The 11,482-nt window shown below is 42.1% G+C and overlaps 1 protein-coding gene across 2 annotated transcripts; it reads right to left on the bottom strand.

Annotated features, from left to right (window-relative positions):
• Positions 1-143: 143 nt before the first annotated feature.
• On the bottom strand, positions 144-6,977 carry pfn2b (profilin 2b). Of its 2 annotated transcripts, none has more exons than XM_029146306.2 (3): positions 6,598-6,973; positions 4,019-4,211; positions 144-1,920 (listed from the first exon to the last, which is right to left on the bottom strand). In XM_029146306.2, exons 1-3 carry the CDS (start codon positions 6,724-6,726, stop codon positions 1,823-1,825), a joined length of 420 nt encoding a protein of 139 aa, XP_029002139.1. In that variant the 5' UTR covers positions 6,727-6,973; the 3' UTR covers positions 144-1,822. The 2 variants fall into 2 exon arrangements, with proteins under 2 accessions (XP_029002139.1, XP_029002140.1); XM_029146307.3 differs by lacking the exon at positions 144-1,920 and adding an exon at positions 2,059-2,272 and having other exon boundaries at positions 6,598-6,977.
• Positions 6,978-11,482: the final 4,505 nt, after the last annotated feature.

Below are 11,482 nucleotides of genomic sequence, written 5' to 3' on the forward strand. Positions count from 1 at the left end.
CACTTAAATTTGGAAACCGATCCCAATTCAATAGCCTCAGGTGATATTACACAGTTCCACCCAAGATATTTACAATAACCGTGGAAATTAAGAGACTTGGCACATCCCCCCAAAACCGCTTTAATTAAAATAAAAACCAACACTTATCTGGTTGGAATAAATTTATTTGATCTGTCTGTAAACAAGGTGATAAATCAATTTATGGCATTTCTTAGTTTATGCATATGAAATCAGATGCAATATAGAGACTGAATCCCAGATGCAAGAACAAAAAAAGTGAGGAAAAGGAAATTAAATCAAACAGGACTTGAAACAGTTTTGAGTACACATTTCCCACAAGGCCTAAACAGTGGTGCTGAAAGCTTTGAAGAAAAAAAAAAGTGCCAATGAAATAACTCTTTAGTGGACAGTGGGTAAAAATCCATCCTACAACAGATCTGTCTACATTATGGCACAGGATACACAGGTTCTGCAGTTACGTTTCCACAAGACAACCATGAATGTCATCGTTCCAACCAATCCCATCTGCTATTAAGTGTCATACCTACTTTTGAAAGGGTCATTTGATTTGGACGTTACAGTCAGCAGTACTGAGCATGGACAGACCATGTGATACCCCAGAGCTTCGTTGACTAGAGTAGAAGGCCATTTATTCCACAGTTTTGTAGTTATCAACACAGCACGGGTTTGTACAAATGTAGTCGTCTTCTAAATAAGAAAACAAATGAAATGATCATTTTATTGATACTCCCACCCTTACCTCCCCGTAGCTAAATATTTAACCACAGTAAGAATTACTCTTCGGTTAGTGTTTCCTTCATTTTGAAAAAGAACAAAAATAATAAAAGTTAGCAGTCATCCTTCACATGGTTTAGAGCATTTGTATAAACACTCAAGCTTAGACTACACTTGGTCCTAAAGGAGAAAAAAAAAAAATGGACACTTCCAGGTGGTTATGCTGGGATATAAACCGTCCAAAATGGCAGCCTTTCAACAACAGAATAAAAAAAAAAAAGTATACATTACAGGAGCTGGCAAACAAAACAGTATTAAGTGCCTGAGCCGTTGTTACTGTGGAATGTCCATGGGCTTGTGTAGTCAGGGAAGTTGTGATGAGGCTACCAGCATCTGGACACCAGTTACTGATTGTTAACTGAGCTGATCAAAGCATCCACCCATGGTTGGGTTGATGCGTAGTGTTTGGTGAAGACAAGCGTTTCAGGTAATGTTCGTAGTGTGGCCTCTGCCTTGCATGAAAAAAGGATGAGAACAGAACAGTTTGGCTAAGAGTGGAAGGAGGTGATGGTGGGTGTAGTGTGAAATGACAAGTGGACCAGATATGACCCTTTCCAGATATAACTGACAGGGAAATAAAAAGAGGAAGACACTGAGCTTTGTTACCACTCAAGTATACCAAAGGCATCGGCTGCTTGGAGAAGAGCGTGTGTGGGCTTTGGAAGGGATTATGAAATGGGCACCAAAACAGAAATATCTACTGCAAATTGACATTACAGCTTTTATTGTCAAAGTATTTGGCCAGAATTTTTTTGCTGGTCTTGTTGAGTACAGATTTATCATGACATCCTGTTAGCAACATGCTCATCTTTGCTATGGATCAAATTATAGTGCTTAAGGGGTAGAGTACACAGCGCGAGTGTGGAGGGGAGAGGGAAAGGGGCTTGTTTGGGAAACACAACAAATTGGGAGGAGTGAAGGCAGAAAGAAAAACAAATTAACTACTAGTAACAACTAGGACTGGAAGTAGTGTGAAATGCAACAGGGTGGTAAGGGCGAGCTGCTAGGTGGCTGGGTACAGGCTGCTTTAGTATCCGGACTTCCTCAGGTACTCGCACATCTGATATGCTTTCTTGTTGAGCTGCCCTCCATGGACACCTTCCTTCCCCATGACCACAACCATTGCTGGAGTACACAAAGGAAAAAAACAATATAAATGGACATGATAGCAGGGCTGAAAATACTTTTACCACCTTCTATACACGAGTAAGTCAGAGACAGAGCCGTGTGCTGCGTTAAATACTCCTGGTATTTTCTTTTCAGACCATTTGGGGGGAAACATGGGCTTGATAGATTTCTGTAATTTTTTTTTTTAAGTTTTGTACTTTGTTTTCTTTTCCTTTCCTCAGCTACATTGCACAAGCTACATAAAACTAGATTTAAAACCCTGAATCCCTCAAGTATTTTGCCATCGAGTATGCCTTCTTATTCAATCCGCCTCCATGGACCCCTTCTTTGCCCATTACCAAGACCAAGACTGAAAGAAAAGAGACAGAGGGGACATTTAGAGAAGGTGTGGTGAGCACACAAGTGAATAGTGAAGAGTCAAAAGCTGCATGCAGACAAGACTGCTACACAAGAGGACAACAGAACAGGAAGCTCAAAGCGGTGTTCTAGGACCAAAGGCTGCGTTGTACCCAAACATTCATTTTCTCATCTGTGCTGCTGCTCGTGAAACATGACAAGTCACATTAAGATTAGCAGGACAGTGAGTACAGGAAGTGAGCACACGTAAAGGACACATGCAAAGCTAGCTTCAATCCCTGATGTCCAGTGTGAATGAACTGAAGTTGGTGTTCCCAAAAAAAAAAAAAAAAAAAAAAAAAAAAAACCTTACATCAGCAAAATAGTGACCGCCGTGAAAATTACTACCAGAACCCAGAAACAGCAATTTTTTGTTCAAATGTAAATTCTTACTTTAAATTTACTTTTACTTTATTAAACTCAGACTAACTACATAATTATAAAATTTCCAGAAACTACCACATCCAGACAACCTCTGATTTCTTGTCCAACTGCTCTCCATGCATCTAGTCTTCATTACTTCATCTGTAGTCTAGATGCCACATGCCAGCAGCAAAGAATAAGAAAGTGAAGTTTCTACCAATTCTCAACATCACTAAAGCAGCACACATGCGCATACAGTGGCATGCTACCACTACCTCTCCTCAATACATGAGCCCTGACGTGCCTGAATACTTCGTTTGTACCAGAGTAGAATCTTGTTTGCAGGAGTGTTATTTTAAAAACGAGGGAAAGGGGTGTGTTAACTAGGAAGGAAGATTCATGCATTTCAGGTAGTTAGCAGAAAACACTAACCCAAGAGTGAGACCAGAGCGAAAAGGGAAAGACAGGGAAATGGTTTATTATAGTCTCACCTGCCAGCTTTAGTCTGTGGTAGGAACGAGGACGATGAGGCATCGGGGCCCATACAGGCAACATGAAAACTGGCACAATGCTCAAGTCGAGAAACTTTAGTTTAAGCTGCACCAACTTGTGTATCACAGAATGTGCAATTTTAAATCTAATGGCACTTTGGTATCAATGGCTTTATCAAAAAGGTTAAAATAAATTTACACATTGGAAAAATGTATTCAGAGAGCATAACTAGTAGTAAGGTTTCAGTAAATGCCTTTAAATTGTGTTTTGTAAACTATGGGGCAAATGATTTGATCATGTAATAGTTAAGTTAGTGATGCTGATTTAGGTTTGTAAAGTTTATAGCCAACTACGCCCAGAGAACACTGCTTTTATAAGAGGAGCCAATGAAACAACTTGCATATTGAAATGATTGATTTATATAAGCTGGAAAACTGATCCACACCAGTTTAGATTTAGCCATTTCATAAAAGGGTTCTCATAATTGAAGTGATCAGTGAAATGACTGGTTAGGTTGTCTGAGCTCTCTTTTTAACTCAACCTAATGAACCTTGTAATGAACTTGCCCATCAGCGCAAACTGAATGTAGTATTCTGTACAGATTACAGTTATTCAAGATACTTGTTCCCATCCTAATTTGCTAATATTCACCCACTGACATTTTACACCTATGCCATATATTGAGGAAAGGTGCATTCAAACCTGCCTAACATGCATTAACACAGAAGGTATATAAAAAGACTGAACTAATTGCACTATAGTCAAAGCAAGCTACAGACTCACTATAGTGCTACTTGGGTGTAGGGGTGTAAAAAAAGAAATAAAGAAACAATACGGCGCTTACTTTGGCCAGCTCTGCCTACAGAAATGTTGTATGTTGGCTCTCCTCCTTGACTCTTTGTCCGGATGTCCATCGTCCAGTCACCGTCAATTTGGAGGCTGTCTCTGATTACGGAGCACTTTTTATTGCCTAAGGTCAGCCCACAGGTGAAGAACCCCTCTCGATCCTTTCCTATTAACACGTCAATTTCATCAGGCTGGAAGAAAGCACAAAAGCAAAAGTCAGGTGCACATCTTTATCCAGAACATAAATCTCTTTAGGTAAAAATTGTCCTCAACATCAATTGGAGGCAATATTCCTACTTTTTCCACATAATTCTACAGGATAGAATAACGAGCACCAGTGTGCACAAAGTGAGAACTTTTAAATCTTGTTACATGATAAATGCAAGGGTGAAATTAGACTAACAAGTATGTCTGAGTCATGTAAATTATCCTTCTACAAGGTGGCAAGCAAAAACTTGCCTCTGTAAACACCTGTCAGCTATACAAATACAAGATCCGCTACAACTCCTCTACAGCAGCCAACAACTCACCTGTAGCAAATATACAAACTTACTGACTCATACATTGAAAATGCCCTTAACTTAAAATACTACCATGATTAAAAAGACCTAAATTTGGAAGCAGAAATGTATTATAGTCAGTTCTTTAATTTTTGACCCAGTTACAGCAAACTGCCAGTTTCTGTTCAATTGTAAATGAAGGGAAAGGCTCATTTTAAAGAAGCCTGCAGTGTTTAATAAAACTTGAATACAACTAAGGTATAAAATGACAAAAATCTAAATATAGCTACATAAATAGAAATATTAATGTAACGTTGTCACGCTAGAATTAGTGTGCAAATCTTGCAGGAAGCAAGCAGTTTTAATCAGGCCTTAGTCAGGACAGCGTAGGGAAAAATACTCGGCCCTGGATAGACAATAAAAAAGTGCACAGTCTGTTTAAAGACACAGCTCCTTTACCCCCCCCCCCGGTGGGAAGTCTTTCAGGCCTGTGCTACATTGTGCTGATTGTTTTAATCTGGCCACTGATGTTTCTCCGGAACATATAAAAAAGACACCACATATGTCATAACATTCATTAACACGGGTCTTGTAGTTTAAATCGATCTGCGGAACAAAAGGCGTCGCCCCCTCAGGTCCAGAACTGCACAGTCATGGCACACGCGAAAATCTTCAGTAAGAAAACGGAAAAGCACGGGATTTCTGCTGCCTCTGATAGCATTAGCATTGCGGATACTTTAAAGTCGGTCCCCGGCTGTTCAATTCCTCAAAAAGGGCCAGTCCTCGTCACAAGAAACCGCAGTTTCACAAATGTATCACAAGCCCACGTCGTTTAATTGAAATACAAATGGATATAAAACGGCCAGTGGTGAGCAGATACATTAGCCGTGGCTTCGCACAGAGGTTCCACATGGACAAGCAGCAAGCACTTCATTGAACGTGCCTCGTTTTCCTGCCCTGGTCGCAAGTGGACACTCCCAAGTAATGGTAGCGACAGGCGGCACACTTCTTTAGGGTTTGCTGGTATAAACCAGGGCAAGTCATTCCACAGCCAAGGGCGCTTGTCAAAATTATACAACCGTCAGATTCACATGATTATTTGAAATTTTGACCGATCATTTATTTGACAAAATGGAGGTTAAAAAGGTATCGCCATAGACGATTAAGTTGACCGCAATGCAACTTATTTTTCGACAAACTCAACAGTCGTTTAAAACGCGCGCATGAAACAGAAATAAAGTCATCATGTATAAAACGTAATATGTTCACCGCCAAAGCCTCAATTTGCTTCTACGAATAAAATGAATAAAAACTGGGAGCGTGTCCGCCATCTTGGAAAATAAGGGGCGGTAGAGGCAGTGGGATTCACAGAAGCAGAGTAGGAAAAAAAAACGGGAAAAACCATAAGCACGCCAAGCAAGCATGTGAGCGCCGCTAACCCTGCGCTAGTAGCGTTAGCCAATAATGATTTTCCAGCGGAGATGACCGGTGTCGGGCTAACCGCGAGATGCAGCGTGCTAATCGGTGTTAACTTCAAATTACAGTGCTGGACAACGCCGCTCTGAGACGGCTTAGGTCGTTTAACGCTCACAGCAGGATTAAATATAAATGACACAATGCAGCAGATAAAGTCTTATCGCCTTGTGGTTTGTTTTTTTGTTTCGAGCTCCCAACCTGCTCATCCTATCGGGGCCGTTGTCACAGGGAAAAAACGGCTAGTTAGCTCATTAGCATTGCTAAGCTAGCTCGTCTAGCGGTCCCGTTAGTTACAGGCTTAGGTGCGCGCCGGCTGTGCTGGTGGGTCAATTTTATATATATATAAAAAGGTGAACGTTTGCCTTGTTTTGCGTTTCAGACTATAAGTGTATCTTACATATAAACATACGATAGTAGGCTACAAAGCAGCGGTCCCTATGTGCCAATACATCTTGTGTGTGACCACCGGATACCATGCGTACCACACCGCTCGCCCTCTCCTCATTCAACAAGGCCTGGCTAAGCAGGCACACGCACAGTAAAGTAAAACGACATTTGTCTCATTTGTAATCGTAAAAATTGAACCACAGAAGACACTTACCGTTATGTTGGCAAAGGTGCCGCCGACGAAGGATGCCCAGACATATTTGGCGTCCGTGTAGCCAACAATGGCCGCGTCCTGGCAGCTGCCATCAGCCATCAGGTTGTCCACGTAGCTTTGCCAGGACATATTTGTGAAATTAGTTCTAAGATGAAAAGAGCAATTTGGGTAAAGTTACGTCACAAATGTCTCCCGAGCGACGAGGAATTCGAGACGAAGCGGTTTTTATCAGTTGCTTAATGGGCCTCCAACAAACAAAACCTCCCCGGCTCCTTCACGTCCCGGCTTTCTTCTGGTCTAGGCAACGAAGAGAAGCCCCTGCAATCGGACAGGCGCTTGGGTGTAGTCCTCCCTAAATCACTCCGCCAGCGTCGCTATTCGCCTCGCCTTCTCGTTGCATGATATACCACATGGCGGAGGAATACGTGGTCGTTGATCACACTGGTAATAAGCAAGACGACCTACTTTTTCTCCAGTACAGCAAATACACATTTTCTGTTGTCAACCTACAAATTTTTGTCACCGTGTATTCTAAACAACTTAAAATGCACATTTACACAGGTTAAAGCCCCAAATTTGAATGCAAAGTTAATTTACCAAAGAAACTGGTGCAATATATGTTATTATAAGGTCATAATCTAATCTATCTATTATTTTAACCATGCTGTATTGCCTAGCATTGTGTGAGAACCTTTATTTTCACATGTGTGTGTTTACATTTTAGGTCTGTCTTGCACTCCAGAATGTCTTTCACTGAAGAAACAAGAAAATGGTACAGGTTATTTGTTTTCCTTTCTAGCCAATGATTCTACTTTATAATCCTTACTTCTTTTGCACATTTTCAATTTTAATCATTAAAGTTTTTTAATGACACCTAAGTAGCCGTTATATCTGCTACGGGCTTCAACCTGTGACCTCCCTTTTAAACGACTCTGTATGTGTCTGTACTTGCTCCATGGAAAACCATTAATAAACTCACCACATGACTTTTTTGTGACGTCGTTCATCTGTGTCTACTACCAATAAAATTAGCAGAATATGAAGAGAGACGGTAGAGGTTTCAGTGTTAACACTGAAGCTGTAGAAGCGTTTATCTAACAAGTTTTTTTGTGAGATTCAGGAACATATTCAAAACACTTTGACTGTTATTTAGCTCCCTGCAGCCAGATTACCCTGTAAATAATCACACACTTATATATTTAGGACACTGGTTGGGCATTTTGTTAGTGGCATTTCAGCTGTAGTGAAAGAATGAGAGAAAGCTATAAATCAGTAACGTTTGCCTCCCACATATCAGGTGGGTAATGTGATGTGATGAAAATAGGTGAAATATTGGTTAAGTGTAAATACACTAATAAACACTAACGTGAACATTTAAACCTTTACACTTAAATCTAAATATAACAGTAATTGAGAAACTGAGTGAGGGCAACAAATGATCCAACCTTGACTTTGCAACCTAAGGTTGTGGAAAGTTAATATTTTCTAACTCTGCAGCAGCTACGCTTTTTTACACGTGCCACATACACAGCCTCCATCGTCCTGTAACAGTTTGTCCTATCTAGAAACCTCCACTATATTATGTTGCTCCCGTGCCGTAGAATAATGAGTGCAGTAAAAAGTTATTGATTGATCAACCTGACGGACTCAAGCAGGAACCGCACGCCTGTCAATCAGCCAGACACACCCATCTGCCTTTCTCCCATTGGATGCTGCCAGTTTCCATGGCCACCTCTGTTTTGCACTTCTGCTCTTTCAAAATAGTACCACACACAGCCGAACCTCTCAGCATGCACATGAGTCATGGCGATACAGAAAAGGGACAACTTGTTTGCTTTAAAATAGGCTGGATTTTGAACAAGATGTGTCTTGTCATTGTAACAGCTGGTGACACAGGGATGAACACGGCAGGTGTTCCTTGGTTTGTGTGCTTGGTTTTTATTTATTTATTTTGCTGCTGCGAGATGTATTCGAGATGTAGTTTTTCTTTTTTTCTGCGCATGCGTGTTGTGAATCAGTGTTTTACACGCTGACGAGGAAAGTGAGTAAAAGGAAAAACATTTGCAGTTTTTCACAAACAGCCTAAAACGGGACACTTACACTATTCAAACTGGGGACACAAGCACACAAACAAACCATCAAGTGAAGCAGGCAACACCTGGAACTACTCTTTAAGCAGATCCATGTGCTGCAGACTGGCTGATTTACTGATTTAAAATACAGGCTGTCTTTGTCCTTTTTCATCTTTTCTGCCTCAACACAAAATATTTTTGACTTTTAAACAGCAAGAATTCAGTGTTTTTCACAGATAGAAAAAGGCCAGAATAAATCAATTGTGAGGTTATAGTCTTAGATTTACATGCAATTGGTCCTAAAGTAGTAAGTGTTCATCCCTAGTTAATCAATATTCCAAGAAAGCAACAGGGAAAAGGTTAAAGGTCAGAGCCACAGCTGCCTGATGTGGGTTGTTACTGAAACTGCTTCAGCCTTTTCTCATCTATGATTCTGTGACAGGCTTTGTTTGTACAGAACTCAAACCATGACGATTTTTTTCTCAGTTGGACAATATGAATGTTCGGCCTTTGTCTTGTAGACCTCTTTTAACCTTTTAACTAGCCATTAAACCTCAGTATGCTTTTGGTTTCATTTTTAAGATATATGTTCCTGACACTCAACTGCCTGAACCATGGCTTCACATTTCCAGTCCCGGTGATTTTGAACACTATTATATCTGTCATGCTCCACAAAACGTGACGTGTGGTGGTGCTCAACGCTGGCTTCAACGATTGTGTGAAGGAATCACATTCGAGTTGGCACAGCTTTAGCAGATTATCTCTTGCGTTTGTAAAACATATCTCAAAATCATCACCGTGAGTTAAAGCGGACTGTGCGCCTCGTCCTGAAGTAGCTTTTGTCCCGAGCATTAAATATTGAGCAGTAGCAGGTAGGAAAGATGGAGCGCCGGCGCTGCTCTGGTCCGAGAATATGTCTTGTCACCGCTCCCCGGGTCGTGTGCCTGTCAGACACAGGGGAAGGCGGGAGGGGCAACGAAGGGTGGTGGTGGAGTATTCTGTTAATAAGTAGTAAGTTTAGCTAAAAGGACAAGTACTGACTGATAACACATCATTCATATTACTCCATTCATATCAACTTAAGGTAAAACATGTATCAGCTAGTCAGTTTTTGTCATGAGTCAGCCTTTGCTCCCTGCTTTGATAGAGGTCACCCCTGGGGATCAAAGTTGGTCCATCTGCCCAGCCAGCCAACCCAGTGTGCATGTGTGAGATGCTGCCGGACACACAACGAGGCAGTCTTCTCCCGGGCCTGCAGCCCCCATCTGGAACGGATCAACACCGCCATTGATGGTGACTGCAGCGCGTGGATGTCACACGCACTCACGCAGGCAAAGCAACTCTGAACAGCACACACCCACGCATCTTCACATATGAATGCGTGCATAATAAGGTGTGCATGCAAATACACATGACACGTAGCCACTAGGCGCATGCACGCACACACGCACACGCACACGCACACACACGCACACACACGCACACACACACACATACGCACGAGCGCGCGTACACACACACGCACACGCACGCACACACACACACACACGCATGCACGCGCGTACACACACACACGCACGCACACACACGCACGCACACACACGCACGCACACACGCACACACACACACGCGCACACACACACACGCACGAGCGCGCGTACACACACACACACACACACGCACACGCACGAGCGCGCGTACACACACACACACACACACACACACACACACAAGGTGAGCTCACGTAACCCAGGTGCACGCAGGGGGCAGTGGGTTACTGCGGATTTGAATAGCGATGATGCGGCCAGAAAGCCTCGTTTGAAATGCACAGAAGAAGAACAACGTGACCTTTCACTGCGAAAAGCTGAGAAGAACAGACAGAGCAGTTTCGCTGTTGTAGCCTTTGTTTACAGCAATAACAAAAGTGGATTTGTCAGTGATATATTGATGCTGAGCCTCACCTTTAATAAATAATAACCTGAAAAGTAATTCAATCGGTGCCTCGGTTGCTCTGGTTTAAATCCGTGCCTGCATTGACGCCTCCTTCTGCCTTTTACTGTAGGTTTGTCAACTTTGTTTTTCTCTTGCTCGCTCCATAAAAACACTTGTGGAATGTGGATCATCCAACACCCACAAATTGTTTTTCTTAAAAAAAGGTCAGTTACTGTAAAACAACTTTTTCTTGTTGTTCCTCTGCCTAAAACACACAAAGAAGACACACGGTTCTGCAGCGATACGTTCAAGTTATCAAGAACCTGAGGTCCATGCGGTTCCCCAGCTGTTGTTCTCGAGGGCCACGAGCTGCAGCCAGTCCCACTTGCGCTGGTTGCGTGGTATGATAATGTACACAAATTGGATATAAAGCCCCACTGTTCTACTGGATGAATAGTCATGATTCACAGTAAAGGATGAAGTGAGTCTTGCTCTTCGGGACAACTTCATGGCATTTTCATGGCATGACTCATTCACACACGTTCTCTGTTTTGCTGCGTTGCTCTCTGCGACGTCCTCATCGTGTTTCCATTTAGGATTTTGGCTCAGTTTGAGGTTATATATCACAGTTAGGAGGATAGTTGATGGTTTGAATGATGTTAATGCTAGATATGAAATGTGAAACAGTCAAATAAGTTAGCATGGTTGTGTGTATTAACATCCTCCTGTGAAGTCTGGCACCAGTAATGTAAACATATTGTACGGGCTTGGAGTGAATCGTGGGGTGCGTATGGTCTTCATCTGGGTCAGATTCATCTGGTTCTGGCTCCATCTGCTGAACTCACCCATTGGATGTTTCTGCCCTTAACGTAAAATTAAAC

This window comes from Betta splendens, chromosome 4 (genome assembly GCF_900634795.4).
Source record: "Betta splendens chromosome 4, fBetSpl5.4, whole genome shotgun sequence".
NCBI lineage: Eukaryota > Metazoa > Chordata > Actinopteri > Anabantiformes > Osphronemidae > Betta > Betta splendens.

Bases quoted from the DNA above. Each gene is read 5' to 3' on its own strand.
- pfn2b (XM_029146306.2), bottom strand. From the start codon at position 6,726: ATGTCCTGGCAAAGCTACGTGGACAACCTGATGGCTGATGGCAGCTGC. The intron at 4,212-6,597 runs GTAAGTGTCTTC...GCTTTCTTCCAG, and splicing joins GCACCTTTGCCAACATAACG to CCTGATGAAATTGACGTGTT. The intron at 1,921-4,018 runs GTAAGCGCCGTA...TGTGTACTCCAG, and splicing joins TGTAGGCAGAGCTGGCCAAA to CAATGGTTGTGGTCATGGGG.